This window comes from Schistosoma haematobium (genome assembly GCF_000699445.3).
Source record: "Schistosoma haematobium chromosome Unknown HiC_scaffold_551, whole genome shotgun sequence".
NCBI classification, from domain to species: Eukaryota; Metazoa; Platyhelminthes; class Trematoda; order Strigeidida; family Schistosomatidae; genus Schistosoma; species Schistosoma haematobium.
Genome location: NW_026137152.1, coordinates 21,764 through 38,794, shown reverse-complemented (window position 1 = coordinate 38,794; position 17,031 = coordinate 21,764). Strand labels below are relative to the sequence as shown.

General features: G+C 35.5%; 1 protein-coding gene across 1 annotated transcript; it reads left to right on the top strand.

Annotated features, from left to right (window-relative positions):
• The first annotated feature begins 1,903 nt into the window (after positions 1–1,903).
• MS3_00008238 (uncharacterized protein) lies at positions 1,904–4,446 on the top strand. Its single transcript, XM_051216593.1, has 2 exons — positions 1,904–2,676; positions 3,566–4,446. Exons 1-2 carry the CDS (start codon positions 2,191–2,193, stop codon positions 4,289–4,291), a joined length of 1,212 nt encoding a protein of 403 aa, XP_051063906.1. The 5' UTR covers positions 1,904–2,190; the 3' UTR covers positions 4,292–4,446.
• Positions 4,447–17,031: the final 12,585 nt, after the last annotated feature.

Sequence of the window (17,031 nt, the reverse complement as noted above, 5' to 3'; positions counted from 1 at the left end):
ATAGACCTTCGTCGAAAGTTCTTAGGCCTATAACCTCTCTCATCCGTTGCAACATGTCCGTCGCAGAACCGTGTTGCAGGTCGATGTTATTGAAGAGTTGATCTAACCTTTGTCGATCGGTTAGATCTCCTCGTTTAAGAATCGAGCGTTTTAAGATTTCGTAAGGATCGGAAACATCACTAGTAAACATACTAGGTGTTACGTACCTGTTGAATTCGCGCGGTAGTGCCTTGACTACTGCGAGGAATTGTGCACGTGTGTCGATCACGCCGTGCTCGGAGAAGTCGGCTTCTGCGTAGCAAAACCAGGCTTCGATGTTGTCGGGCCAGAAAGGCATCAGTTGAAACGAAGGTGGGGACAAAGTCTTAAGCTTGAGTACTTTAGGTGTCTGTTCAGTCATGATGAAGTATGAAGTACGATAATGAACGAGGGGAAAAAAATATATATCCAAGAAAAAACACGAAAAAAAAATCACAATGTTCAAAAAAAATAAAAAATAAGGCAATGATATATATAAAATCCCAAAAAGGAACAGACTCACAGTTACAATTAGGTGTACCAGATCACGTCGGTCTCACCAATGTTGATGTCACAGGTATTCAGTGTTTGACAACGCTTCTACCAGTAACACCTTCTAATATATTTCGTTCCCACCAAGAGAAATCAAAAGACAGAGTCGAGGAGACCGGAAGAGTATATTTGGCGATGACCAATATATCGGAATTCTCTGATCTAATCTGGCTAGCGATTGCGGTTGATGTTGAGCACGGCGTTACCACACGTGATCTGGTGCGGATGCCTGACCGAGCGCCTTCAGCTAGATGAGTCCACTAAAACATATGGTCAGCATCCAATGTCGAAAACTTAATGCTATTTATTTTGGGGATTTATTTACCGCTACAGTAGCATATTAGGACATATTCGTGCCGTATCGATTATCATTGCAGTTGAAATGCTGATTTGATCATCCTCTAAGCTGTTAATTTGATAACATGTAAGGCACAATCCAATTAACAGCATGAAGTTGTAAACGTAGAGTAACTAGGATGTATGATGTCCTGAAATTGAATTTCTTTTTGTGTTTATCTAGAATGATTTATAAAAGACCATTAAAAAAATAAAGGTGACTTCTCCTATAAACTAATTATAATTACATAACCCATTCTCTGCTGAACGATCCTAATACAACCAGTGATATCAGTTTTTGATGAAAGACTAATGAGTTGGAGTCTTACAATAAACATACGTATGTAAATCATGTTCAGGCCATTTTGACCTAATACTATCAATATACGATACACAAGCTGAGCAAACGATCAGTGTCAATCAAATGTCCTTTGCCATTATTCTCCTGAGATAGTTAGGCCAAATGATTAACAATATATTTCGAATACCCTATACTTTTGTTTCATGTGACTTTGAATAATACAAGTGTTCGATTTGTAAAAATACGACTACCTTGTTCTTCTCCATGAGTGAATGAACAAGATCAATGAATATAGCAGATGTTTATACATTCCAGACATTTATTGAGATCCCTCATCTATTCCATGAATTCATTCTCACTATCTCAAATGTAAAACTAGTGTTTTCTGCCACTACTTACACTATTACCGCCTCTACAACTCTGATGTTCGTAATGATATTTTATCTGACCATTCTTGTGTGGCATGGAGAATTAAACAGACTCACACACATGTGTCAGGTCCTATATTTCACAAGATTAACTGACTGAGGATATTCAGGCCGTATAAGCTTTTGTCGCCAATGTTCAAATGCTTCGTAAACATTCTTAAAAACCGTCAACATCGAATTACTGTTGTATGTTTGTATCAGCCTTTTCTTACCGATTCAAGTTGGGACTGTGTACACATTGAGCGTTTATGTTCATCCATTAGAAAATCTACGTAGGTTTTTCACTCCAGCAATTATACTTATACGGTTACATAAGACTTAGAAATGATCATTACTGTCACAGCGTTATTCCAATTATCTCGTTATTACAGGTCAGAAATTCGATAATGTCTTCCCGCCGAAAATTCGCCGTTGGCTCGGATTGGCGCTAGCAATTTTCGATGTTTTTCTTTTGGTGGCTATCACTACGGCTTCAATTCCCTCATCACAGTCTACAAATCAGTTGGCGTCTACGCTTACAACTGTACGGAAAATGGCTGCTCTTATCATTATGATATGTTCGGAGTTGTTTTCATGGTTTGGATGGTGTCACAAATGTGTCTTATTGTATTTGCTGGGATACTGATGGATAAGGTGGGGCTGAGAATATTAAAACTGCTGGCAGCTGTAGTATACTTTACTGGTACCGTAATGTTTGCATTTACAACTGGTGAAACAGTGCCACTATTCTATGCTGCCGGTATACTTGTCGCTTTAAGTAGTATATGCAGCTTGATATGCAATCATCAAGTCAGTTCCATGTTCCCACAGTTTCGTGGTCTTTGTATATCGCTTTTGTCTGGAGCGTACGACTCAAGTTCGGTTGTAGCTTATGTGTTGTCGTTGACCTATCTTGTATTCCCATTCAAATGGTCGTTTATTATTTTGGCTTGCGGCTCAATAGTTGTTGGCAGTTTTGTGGCACTCTTTATCCTTACTCAGAAATCTGAAGATATGGGGAAATTCTCCTCCATCAACACAGAAGAAGAAAAGTTATGTGAGGTAAGTGATAATCAACTAATGTTATATTTGCAAACAGCAACACAGATTTGTGTTTTTAAGGCAATCGGTCTGAATATATTTAGATTGAAAATCTAATCACATTCGGTGTTGTAAACCTTGTCAGTGATGTTTATCTTTTGCAGTGTTTAACTTAGAATTATGTTCTTCTACTAAACACTTCAACGAATAAGACCAGTCAGTTTAGCCTCAGTTGTGCAATCACGTAAGCGTGCTGCGTAGATTTAGTTCAAACTTATCATATTCTGACATACAAAATGATAGTTTCATGAAATGTTCGGTGCGCTATTTCACGTGGAGGATAGACTAAACTGTTTGTTTCAATTGCAGTAGAAACCATCCATAACAAAACCACTAAAAGTGAAGATGACGGGACTTCGGAATCGACAGAATCTTAAGTTTTGTAGGCATTTCACATATTCTAATAAACTGTAATGTGCGACAAAATCAATACAATCATCGAACTCCTTATTCTGCTCAGACCGCGTTTGTTTGAAATCTGTCACAAGCTATATATACCATATACAATTTGTTTTCATTCCCATTGAGTGTGAATACGGATTTTCGATGAGAGGAAGACGCTTTCACGAAGATCTCAATTATAGGTATGAAATGCCATTATTCCTAATAACAGAATCTTGCTCGTTATGCACATCGTAGTTTACTGATCTTCTACAGTTCCCCATTTATTTTTACTATGATGGGACATTGTATTATTTTCCGTTTTATTTTGTCATGATCTATTCAACTTGACAGAAATGCATGGTTTAGAAGTCGAAGTAAATCTTAGAATCTAATACAGATATGAACGCGATTCTCCCACCACTGACGGTTATTATTGTTCGTCTTTCTTATATTTGTTTTGTAACAGAAAACGTCAATTGAAAGTTCGGGAGAAATGGATATCTATGGAGAAATATCTTCAATTTTGGATAAACGTTACCCATCTTTATTAAGTTGTGTTTTTTCTTTATCATACTTACTGATTAATCTTTGGTTTACTTTGGGTTTGTTTCGTTTCTCATTTTACCTATCGCACTTAGCAAAACACATAAATGATGCGTATTCTGACAAGTCAACTGCAGATCATTTGTTAAGTATTTCCTCAGCATTCTTCATGTCGAGTTTCTTGCTGTCACCAGTTACTGGTCTTATGATTGACTTCTGTCTCAAAAGAGCTCGAACGAGCATTAAGAACATGCTCACCAACGAACGTGATTTAGCGAATCCCGATAAAATGTATTATACTCTAACACTTGGCCTAGTCCCGGGACAAGGTCTTTTGGCTCTCTCTGCTGTTGCTCTGAGTGCAATGATGTTTATACCTAGTCCTATAGCTTCTTATGCATCGTTTGTATTCTTGGTTATATTAAGGTCACTCTTATTCAGTTGCTTCATTAGCTTTCTTCTGTCTGCATTCCCAATACGTTATTTTGGTACATTGAATGGCATTACTAGTGCGGTATCAGGTTTAATATGTCTCTCGACGAATGCCTTTCTTCGTACTAGCAGATCTACAGATAATTATGTAACCATGGCGATATCGATCGGGATATTTGTTGTACCTATTATTTTTCTAATCAAATCAAGACAATAAATCAGTCAGTGTTGTGATCTTATGAAAATCTTGTTTTTATTTTTATATTGAGACCCGAAATTAGATATGAATGCTTCAATATTTAAATTTTGCAACAACTTATATGGTGTAAACTTTCGTTAATTAATTAATTTTTTCAATAATAAAAATTTATGCTGAGGTCCGGTGTTGAAACATATTTTCTTTTAATAATAATCGGCAAAAGCTAGCCAGAAAATGACCATTGTTTATAAACACTACCGTGAATTGTCTCACATAACAAGTGAAATTACCATAAAAACTCTCTTAATGTCATGTTGTTCATAAAAAAATGTAACTTGAAGTGTTAGTCTACACAGAAGGAGTTGAGAATGAAATTACAAGACATGGTTAATAGTCTTTGGAAAACGACACAGCACTCGACAAGAACTGGACAAGAGAGTGCAGGACATTTTTTTAAATAACCATCTTTGGTAAACTAGGTTCTATGAAGGCTAACAGGCGTAGTTAGTAAGTAACTAGGATGAAGCCTTTAAAGAAAAACGACTTTATTTAATTATTTGCTTACTTACTTACTTACACCTGTTACTCCTCGTGAAGGAGCATAGGTCGCTCACCAGCATTCTCCATCCAACCCTGTCCTGGGCAATCCTTTCCAGCTCCTTCCAGTTGTAATTCATCCTTTTCATATCTGCTTCTATTATCCGACGTAATGTGTTCTTTGGCCTTCCTCTTTTCCGCTTCCCTTCAGGATTCCAAGTTAGAGCTTGCCTCGTGATGCAGTTTGACGATTTGCGTAATGTATGTCCTATCCATTTCCATCGTCTTTTCCTAATTTCCTCTTCAGCTGGAAGTTGGTTTGTTCTCTCCCACACAAGGCTATTTGAGTGATCGATAATTGGTGCATATTGTCTCTCCTCCATTTTATGAATCAAAACATTCCTAAATAGTAACAGGGAGATTCGTAGAATGTATAAGACCAAGCTTGCCTAAATATCATAAATTAAAGATATGTGTTAAGCCTATGGTTAGTGAGTGAAGTATTTTTGGTGTTAAGAAGCAACAGAATATTTAGTTCTATGCAGTATGTGAAGGAGCTCGGTTACTAACCGTATTGGAGAAAGATCTTTAAAATATCGAGGATGGGCAAAATAAAGGTGTGAATATCTGAAAGTGGATCTACCAGTAGTTCAGTTCGCTAAAATTTATAATGTCAGACTCATTGATGAACTGACATCTAACTATTTATTTTCAAAAATTATTCCCAGTTGTTTTCATCTGCTAACATAAGAAATTATATACATCATAAAAATACAACATGTACCACAAATAGGGGATTACATGATATAATATTGGAATTTGAATGTCAAAAAAAGGAACAGCCAATGTATAAGTGAAGAATGACATTCGGATACATGTAACGATAATAACTTCCTGAAAAGTGCAGTTGAAACATACAATCCTCTTCTTCCAGTTCTTCTGATTGTCACTATGTCGATAAGAATTTCAATGAAATCCGGACATTATTCATATTATCACGCCTCTTATCCAAAACACATCAACACACGTTGTATCGGAGATACGGAGAAAGAAAAGAAAGTTGAGAGTGGGCGTGGATATGATCAAACATTTGGAAATAGAACTCAATATCATTTAAATCTCATTCAAAATAAACTCACTAGACAATTTCATAAAGTTCATTATTGACTCTTAACTAATTAGTTAACATACATAATTGTACGATCAAAAGAAGCAAAATTCACATAAGTATTTTGACCTTGTAATTAAAGACATCAATTTGGCTGTATAATCAGACAAGAAAAATTATAAAAAACACATGATTCTTGATTAAATTCCTTAGATTCTTAATATTTATTCAAATAGTATTATTAAGCAATCATTTCTCTATCATATTTGCTCCGTCAGATATGACCATGATTTTGATGAAATTTATCAGAAAATACAGGCACGTGACAGACCCCAGATCTTCCAGAATTTATTCATCAAGTGTGACTGTGGTGGTGTTCACCGTGTTGTATTTGACGATCTTGCTTTTCGGATTGTGTATGTTGAGGCTTAGTGATGTAGTGGCTGTTGCTACGCTGATTGTGTTGACCTGCATTTTTTCGAGTGTATTTGGTAGAATAGCTGGGTGATCTACGAAATCCAAATCGTCCAGTTGCTTCTAAGGTGTCAATTGTATTCTGTGCTTCACCTAACTTGTGGGGGTCGTCATAATCCAGTCAACTTGGATCAATCCTTTCTCCGAAAGTAAAATTAAAATGCTTTTATCAACACTTACCATAATAAACAGAATGTTTACATTACTAACGTTAAGCGATGTATTTTTGCTGGTTATATAATTAAAAAATTACATTTATGAAGCCATATATCCGTCAGAATTTGCTTCCAAGCTGTTCACTGTATTCAATGCTTGCCGTCAGATATCGATGTCTTTATAGTCTAGAAGAAGGAGGAAGGGGCAGAGTAGGTAGCTTTGCCTGATTTCGGCTCTCACTTCGAATACGTCAGTCAGCTGTCCTCCATGGACGACTTTGCAGTGTAGTTCGTCGTATGAGTTCCGTGTGTTTTTAACCATCTTCTTTGGTAAACAATAGTATCGAAGACGTTCCCATAATGTTCTTCAAACTACTTTGTCAAGTGCTTTCTCATAATCAAGGGAGTTGTTATATAGTGACGAGTCACATCCAGTTGATTGTTCAACGATGATCCGCGATTTGGTTTACACAAGACCGATTCTTGTGGAAACAAGCCTGCTGATATCGAAGTTCAGTGTCTACTGAATCCCTCATCCACTTCAGCCACAATTCGTTGAAAACCTTTCCTGGTGATGACAGTCGTGTGATGACTCTGTTATTCTCACTTTTGCTCAGATCTCCTTTCTTTGGTATCTTGATGAAATGTCCCTCTTTCCAGTCTATCGGCACTTGTTCTTCCTCACAAATCTTCATGAATAGAACGTAGAACTTTTCTGCGGTTATTTTCATGTCTGACTTCAGTTCTTCAGCTGTTGTGTTGTGTGATCCTGCTGCTTTCCCACTCCTGATTTGTCTGATGGTTGTGCTTAATTTGTGGGTTTGACATCTATAGGAAAGTCTGTGTGTGTTGCCTCGATGTCCGATGGGTTCAGTGAGTCTGGTCTATTCAAGAGTTCTTCAAAGTGTTCTACCCACCTGCTATTCTGTTCTTAAATCTCATTGATTGGTTCACCTTCTTTGTCCTTGACTGGTCTCTGCTTTACTATATTTCTCTGCTAGTTTTTTCGTTGTATCATAGTTGTTTCATATTTCCTTCTTTTGCATTTTTTCCGACGCTGTTGCTAGTTCTTCCACGTATTTCTACTTGTCGACTTTAATGCTCCTCTCCACTTGCTTCTTTGATCCCTTTTTCAGTTGTCCTCTATCGTAATTTCTTCTTCTTTGAGTAGAACTTGTAAAGCTTGGAACCTGTTGTTGAGAGTTATCTTGAATTGGTTGAGTTTGTCAGTGCGTCAAAGGAAGACTGTAGTGAACCTTTGTAAGGCTGTTTGTTCAGTCATCCAATGCTTCTTTATCTCCAGTTTCATCTTGACAACCACCAGGTAGATGGTAATCTGAAGCTATATTGGTTGCTCTCCTGATTCTCATGTCTACCATTGATCTTGTCAAATTTTTACTGATGCGAATATGATCGATTTGGTTCTCTTTGCTGTGATTCGATGAAACCCATGTAGCTTTGTGTGGGGATATCATTCTGCCTTTAAACAGATTGGTGAATGTACATAGATTTGCAAATCTGTCACCGTTCTCGTTTTCTTCTTCCAGTCAGTTCATGTCGTCCATGATATCCTCATACCCGGTACATCAGATAGTCTTCGAAAATAGCGATTAAGAGAATCACCACGATTGGCCAATCTCTCATCAATTCACTTACACCGCTAACTCGAATTAATTATCGTTTTCATCAACCTATCACTTGTCTATCATGTTTATTCATCAATGAACTGTGAGTTATGTTTTCATAGATATTTTGCTCGAATTCGTCACACTACTGTATTTCGATAATAGCACTGTGACATTTAGAAGACCATGTTACAAATCGATGCATGAAAGCACATAAATCACTGCATATTAGACTATCGTGATTGTTGACATGCATATTCCTCTTCGTCAAGTTTAATGGTGATGTGTAATTGAAATACGCTTCATTTTGGGATATAGTTGATCTACTTAAAACAATGGGATTCCGTTTATCGGTTCACAATCAAATATTTGAAGTATTGAGGTTGGGATTTTCTAAACTTTTCATAAAACGTTTCTATAAACGACCGACAACTAGACAATAATTACCGTTGTACACTAAATTATTCATTCACTCAAGGAAAACTCACGTGTCGAGGGAGAAGTCATCAATATTATGTTACAAGTTTGAAGTAAGTTTTTGATCCTTAGTAGTTTAAAAAGTTCAACTGATTCGTACAACGAATTGGGGCGATAATTTTGATAAGCCACCAAATATCAACTATATTAAGTGACCATATCCGAAGATAAGGATAAAGGTGAATGGGAAATGAGAGACGGCACAATGGAAGCACAGGACAAACTATAAGAGTATTGTGATTATGCATTCGTAGTTCGTTAGGGAGATATGCCAGTAGTCATTCTTCTAGAATCCATCCGAAGGAAAGAACGAAACACAACATTTATTAATTCACTAGTCATAATCTAAAATTTCACTCCTCATGACTTGTAAATTACATGTTTTCTCGTTGTTACGTAGTTAAAATTGGATTCACAGTTAAAACAAAGAATTGAATTGGATGAAACAGCAGTTTCACTCATACACTGCCATACAATGTATAAAACATAAAATGGAACATACAGATATTATCCAATAAACTAATTGATGTTATGTAATAAAAACTAATTTCAAAGGAACTTCTCCCACTAATAATATTAACCCTTTTCAGTGACAGCCTAATCCATAAATACTTACTAAACTGAAAGAAGTCTTAATACTTTATATAAAATATCGAGAAGTGCCTAAGCAATGATAATCGTTTCAAAGAACAGAGTAAGGCTAACTACAAAGTGACTTATGTTCAGTTTAAACCATCTGATCAGCTACATTAGATTATAAATATAAATATTTACGACCAAGCGTTTACTGGTAATGATGAATAGAAATTCCTGTAAGTATCATGAAAGATGTAACAGAAAATTGATGTGTGTCTTTCATAGACAAATGAGAGATATCGGTCTTCTTATCAAATCGACCTTGGAGAATGACTTTGAAATTACATTCACTTATCTGAGATAATACTAACTGATACATGAAAAAAGTTTTAGTTCAATATCTCGGTAAACGTTTGTGCAAGTAACCGGTTTGTTGTTCTATGCTCAGCTAATAACTCGACGGTGTTAACGAATAGAGGCATCGATTGCATTTGATTCTGCTATATTCTTTTGTTTGTTTGATGTCTAAATTTGTTCCACTTTGAGTGGCGCCTTCCCATCACATCTTGAGTTGTCAGAGTCATCTTGCTTTGTACGTGTTCGGGTGCATGTACGAATTTCAGAATTAATTGTGAATCCTAGCCCACGAAAGAAAATTTACACGTGGATCGATCCTGTTTTAGTGACCTATATTGAATCGTTCACGTACTAGATTCACATTTTCAGCAAAAATGTCGTAACCAGAGACTCGATGAGTAAGTTGACATGGCTAAAAATTGTTCGCAGTGACACGGATGTATCCAGTCTATATCATTCCTCGGATCTTCAGTCCCAAAATATCCCTATTTTTTCTCTTTCTGCTAATAGTAACTGAGAGTTCTTACTGTTGCCGACATTAATATTAGTGCTAATAGTCTAAGACTCGTTTTGAAGAGTTCGTCCCTCTGCGCTAATACGACGTGGTAAATTTGACTGATTCACATGTGTTACAGGTTCGTCTTTGAACACTTGACGCATCAGTCATCATTGAACATTTGGGATAAGTAACAATATCACATAAATAAAATAACAGAATAGATTAATAGAATAATCTGGTGATTGAATGAACTAATGGTTCCTTTGTACTTGTTGAATGCTTGATTTCGAATTCCAAATACAGTACATTCGTTCGTGCTTATCTTGTATTTCATGATCCAATTGCGTTATTTCTGGGATTGTTAGTTCGTGCTATAATTAAAATACTCCTAATCATCACAAAAAACTAAAAAACAAGTGTTAATGAAGTTTAAGTGAGAACTAGGTGGCTGATGTTTACAATCCATTGTGACTGATGAAATTGGTTGACAATAAAAATCAGTCACAAATATACTCCGTCATGTATTTAATATAATCATATTGACTAAGATCATAATTGACGTGAACAATATGTCATTATTTCATGTGTGAACACCGAATTTCCCATTAGTTCAGGAGACATTTAGACATTTGGCTCGCATTGGATAGGATATTATAAATGATGGAAGGAGATTTTCAGTATTGATTTGTTTTGATTTACTGTTGGTACTCGGCAATATCTACATTTAAAACAATTAGTCCCTTTGATAAATTTCGATAATGCAATGAGAAGACGAAGATTATCAGAACTATGTGATATATTAGCGCAATACATTTCGAACAATCTGGTCACACATATACTTGTTAAGAGCATTTATATATAAAAATAAAAGGTCAACTAGACAGGAAACGGGGTAAGAGGAGATAAGGATAATGATAAGAGTAATAATAATAATAATGTGAACACAATTTGAAACCTAATCACTCTGGATAATAAGTCAATATTACCAGGGTAGGTTTAAGGTAAGAACAAACTGTTTTTGAACACATAAAGGGGGTTTGAATTTTCGTATGGCTAAGGCTTCAATGAACCTTAGTATGCGCCCTTTTACACTTTTATACAGCACTACAAAAGCTGAATTTAGATCAATCTTGTGACCTGTTTCAATTATATGTTTAGCAATAGAGGATGATGGATGTTTATCCTCTGCTCTTATCGGTTCACTTGATTGTATTTGTTTCTGAAGCCATTTGGGTACATGTTCACTCACCCTAATGTTGAGATCACGATTACTCCTCCCTATGTATGTGTGACCACACACACATTTAAATTGGTAAACACAGTGGGATGTGACGCAATCGTTTCCATGTACTTTAGGTTTTGAATGAAGCATGCACCTTGTTCTTTCTTTGATGATGACCTTTGCTGCGCAATAGGTTTTATTGATGACTGATTTAAGTCGTTGTTTCAGTAAAAGGCTATTTGAATCACCTCTGAATGGTAAGGTGATGTAGACAGGCTTTTTCTCTACCGAGGCTACAGTAGGTCTCGCTGAACCATGGACTTTCCATCTATTTATGAATTTCAGAGGATAGCCATTTTCTATATCTACATTCCCTGAAAACTTCAATAAACGCCAAGGAGACATACATTCATGATAGCAGTTCCTCAGGTGCAAATCTGTTGTTTTACATGTGAATGTAGGGTATACTTATGAATAAAGAACAACAAATTAGAATTAAGAAATTGTTGACAACCAAGTTCTAGGCGTTTTTCAATCGGTGATAACATGCGTTTCGCAAGCAATACTTATATGGTGACAAAACATGATAGGAAATGTGAACAAGTGATAGGTCAATGAAAACGATAAGTAATTCGAGTTAGCAGTGTAAGTGAATTAGTGAGAGACTATCTGATGTACCTCATCAGAATTATGGTCATATCTGACGGAGCAAATATGATAGAGAAATGATTGCTTAATAATACTATTTGAATAAATATTAAGAATCTAAGGAATTTAATCAAGAATCATGTGTTTTTTATAATTTTTCTTGTCTGATTATACAGCCAAATTGATGTCTTTAATTACAAGGTCAAAATACTTATGTGAATTTTGCTTCTTTTGATCGTACAATTATGTATGTTAACTAATTAGTTAAGAGTCAATAATGAACTTTATGAAATTGTCTAGTGAGTTTATTTTGAATGAGATTTAAATGATATTGAGTTCTATTTCCAAATGTTTGATCATATCCACGCCCACTCTCAACTTTCTTTTCTTTCTCCGTATCTCCGATACAACGTGTGTTGATGTGTTTTGGATAAGAGGCGTGATAATATGAATAATGTCCGGATTTCATTGAAATTCTTATCGACATAGTGACAATCAGAAGAACTGGAAGAACAGGAATGTATATTTTAACTAAATTTTAAATAGAATTGTTTACATCATTCATCTGTCACTTAGGTTAATTATATGCTTTAGTAATTAGTTTTGTCATGGAGATTGATGATAATTTTTTTTACTTAGTTGTTTTTATATTACTTAAGATTATTGCATTATGTCAGTATTTAAAACTCAATACTTTCACTTTTTCAGTTATTTCATTTCATAGATAAGTGTTCAGCTGTGTTTGGACAGTGTTTTCTGTCCACCGAGTGTGTGGTCAATTTTGTCACTATTCTGTATTTTATTATCTTTGTCTTCCGTATTGTTAACAAAATGATGTGCTGTCGTTTCACCAGTGATATCACAGTGATTACTGCATCATGGCACTGTGTGAAACTAATTCACTATGGTATTATATTTTCACTGAAACTCTAGTAGAGTAAGTGAAACTTAGGCAAACGCACATAGGTGCTGAAAAGGAAACTGAATGCCGTATTTTTTGTCGCTTTTGTTGTTTGGAGATTAACATTAAAGTTTATTACAAGCAATGAGCCCTTCAGTTTACTCATTCTCTTTTTGTGTTTTATCTTTTGTCTCTGATATCTCCCTTGAGTTCAATATGTCGATACACCTCTATGGCGCTTCATCAATTGAGTCCTGCAAAGAAGAGCAGTGGGATCCAGGTCGGTTCATCTGATTGGGCTTGAACTTCACAGGTTTATCAGCATCATAAGACACGTTGTGCAATGAATTGAAATGACGTCAAAGATATTGGTTTTAATTTTGAATGAGATTTCTTCACCTGTGTGCCACGATTTATAGCGGTCTTACCTGTTTTGGTGAGTTTCTACTGGGAATTAAGAGTAATTCTGTTCGTTATCTTCTCTCTGAATTCAGGCAATTTTGATGGATTTAAATGGTTTAATAGTGTTTAAGGAAATTATCCTGAACAAGGTAATTTCATTGTTAGCATTAAAAATCGTCCAGTCAACAGGACTATAAAAGAAATTACTTGTCAGATGATTAGTTGGAAAATAATGCAAATGATTGATATCATTCAATCTAAGTCTTATGTTACCATATAAATAAAATTGCTGGAGTGCAAATCCTACGATTAAGACGTTGGTAGATTTTCTAATGAATGAACATAAACGCTCAATGTGTACACAGTCCCAACTTGAATCGGTAAGAAAAGGCTGATACAAACATACAACATTAATTCGATGTTGACGGTTTTTAAGAATGTTTACGAAGCATTTGAACATTGGCGACAAAAGCTTATACGGCCTGAATATCCTCAGTCAGTTAATCTTGTGAAATATAGGACCTGACACATGTGTGTGAGTCTGTTTAATTCTCCATGCCACACAAGAATGGTCAGATAAAATATCATTACGAACATCAGAGTTGTAGAGGCGGTAATAGTGTAAGTAGTGGCAGAAAACACTAGTTTTACATTTGAGATAGTGAGAATGAATTCATGGAATAGATGAGGGATCTCAATAAATGTCTGGAATGTATAAACATCTGCTATATTCATTGATCTTGTTCATTCACTCATGGAGAAGAACAAGGTAGTCGTATTTTTACAAATCGAACACTTGTATTATTCAAAGTCACATGAAACAAAAGTATAGGGTATTCGAAATATATTGTTAATCATTTGGCCTAACTATCTCAGGAGAATAATGGCAAAGGACATTTGATTGACACTGATCGTTTGCTCAGCTTGTGTATCGTATATTGATAGTATTAGGCCCAAATGGCTTGGATATGATTTAAGAATATATTTTGAACTCGACCCGTCACGGCTTCTCAACAGAACTTCAGGAACTACCACTTGAAGCTAGTGAGCGTACGATGATTATTATGACAACGGGTTTTGTGAAGATCTTAGCAATTTCATGGTTGGATTCATGAGTGAATTGAAGCTAGACGACCATGGGTATCCTCAAAGCACTGGAAGGCTGTTTCGTCCTATTGTGGGACTCCTCAGCAGTGCATATTCATCATCCCTCATCGCGAGATTCGAACCGGAGACCTGTTGTTGTAAAACTCTAACTCATCAGTCTTCCATCAAAAACTGATATCACTGGTTGTATTAGGATCCTTCAGTAGAGAATGGGTTAATTATAATTAGTTTGTAGCTTGGTTTTGAGTCGCAGTTGACTATGAACACCGCTACAAAGGTTGCAGCGTGTTCCAGAATTCGGCTCACCAGTTGTAGCGTGGTGTCGAGTCGAGGTTGACTATGAACACCGCTACAGAGAAACACGTGCCAAATAAATCCATAAAATCCCGCGGAAGCCTAATATCAGAAGGCAGTTAATGGACCAAGTCGAGATATATTTGCTGGCGATCTCGTGGTATCGAAGGAATACCGAGATCGTGCCAGGATACAAACTTGGTTACAGAACGTAACCGAATTCGCGCGAGGTCACAATCAAAGTGTAAGAACAATCCATGCTTTTTAGCACAGTTAAGCAAAAGCACATTAAAACAGTCACTGGTACAATTGGTTATAATAAAAATTGTTTTCAATAAACCAATCGTGTTCTCGTGATAAAAGTGAGTCACTACAAGTTTGTAGGAGAAGTCACCTTTATTTTGTCAATGGTCTTTTATAAATCATTCTAGATAAACTCAAAAAGAAATTTAATTTCAGGACATTATACATCCTAGTTACTTGTTGCGATAAGAGGCACTGGAGTTTAAATCTGAAGTTTCAGTTTTCAAGCGTACTCTCCGTTTACTACTCGATGGTATTAATCAGATTGTGCCTTACATGCTGACAGATTATTAGCTTAGAGGAGGTTCAGTTCATTATTTTTACTTCAAATTTAAGAAAAGTTGTAATTACGTCTACAACTGTCTTCCAATCATACAAACACGTTGGCTAATATGTGTCCGTATCCACAGAAGATTAAAAATGTAAATTGTACCAATTACTAAACTATTGAATGATTTTGTTAAGGTTTATTTCTGCAAGCTCGAATCCTTTGAAAGTTCAAACGCAAAAATGTAACTTCACGGATACTTTAATTCAAATAAGTACCTATACTAATCTTAAAGCTCTGTCATTATAGATTTTTTAGATAATTTATTTTGCACTGGTTTAATTGTTTTAAAACTCTTATAATTTAGTAAGGTCATGTTACTAACTTTTAAAGATGTTTCTATTTACCCATTAGAAATCAGTTACTGTTAAAAGTTAAATTATAAACAGCATTAATTACTTGTACTACTATAGTACATGTCCAAACTGACCTACTTTCACGATCCTATTGGTACCATCTTCATTTTAAGCATTTTCAAATTTTAGAAATACTATAGAATTATTTTACTGGCTGTCATGTGTATATAAATTGATTTTTAGCTTTTTAATTGCTACATATACCTAGTAAAAATCAAATATTGACTTCAGAAAATTTGTAAGTGAAAGAGTAACAGAATGAAGATTATCTTGTTGAAACCTATAGTTTACAACCGAAATTTTCCTGAATTTCTCTTGTAAATGATACTTGATGAGAAACTAATTTAACTGCTAATATATGTTACGTATTTCATTTAAATGGGATTTCAATTTTCAGCACAGGAGTTCTGTATATAATTGAGTGTCATTGATATCACGAACCGAACTAAGTTAGGCATCCATTGAAAAATAGGAAGCCATTAATAGCTGTTCCATCTTAGTATGGTACTCCTCAGCAGCAATGATCCACGACTCTATCGAAGAGTGTCAAACCTAGGACATAAGGTCTTGTGTGCGTACGTTTCACATATAGACCAGAGTTGGAATTCAGTGGCGGATATTTCCCACGTTAATCAGTTAACGATATCATGTGTTCACCAGTGACTAATTTCAAGAGGTAAATCTGCAATCCTAGATACCATGACTAGTGTGGTTTGAATATTGTTGTGTGTGAAGCAGTTACATAACAAAGACAATAGAAAGTGATTGCACAATATCGTGAATTGCCTGAAGCTAAAGATACGATTGGATCATAGCCCAGTGGTCTAATAGTGAAAAATTCGTGAGACCATTAGCTCCATGTATCATTCTCATTATTATACGCCCACAAGATTTGTGTTAACTTTATGACACAAAAATTCCATCCCCTCACTTTGTCACTCATATATATGACCTTACGAATTACTCAGATATCATTGTAAATTTCTTATACATGTGTGCATAATTTTACGAATATATCTATGTACCAACTTGTATCTCCGTCACGGTTATAAAACTTGAATTACAATATTTGCTGAGTCAGCGTATTACCGAACTATGACATTCTATATACATGTTAAATCGTTTGCCGTTTGTCTGAGGTTCAATATTAGCATATCTGAAATTTACATAACCTGAACACAAATCAAATTTGACACTAGTTATTTACGTAATATTAACATAATTTGTCGGCAGAATGTTTCCAAAGTATAAAGAATATAGATTTCAATACCATCATTATAATCCCGCCATTAGGGATATGACAAAGTCGTCGACGCACGATGATGGGCAGTCAAATAACCAGGAAAAACAAGAGCACATGTAATTTCAGATTCTGAATAGGTGTATAAA

Coding starts and splice junctions, on each gene's coding strand:
- MS3_00008238 (XM_051216593.1), top strand. CDS start 2,191: ATGTTCGGAGTTGTTTTCATGGTTTGGATGGTGTCACAAATGTGTCTT. Junction 2,677..3,565: donor AAGAAGAAAAGTTATGTGAG/GTAAGTGATAAT, acceptor GTTTTGTAACAG/AAAACGTCAATTGAAAGTTC.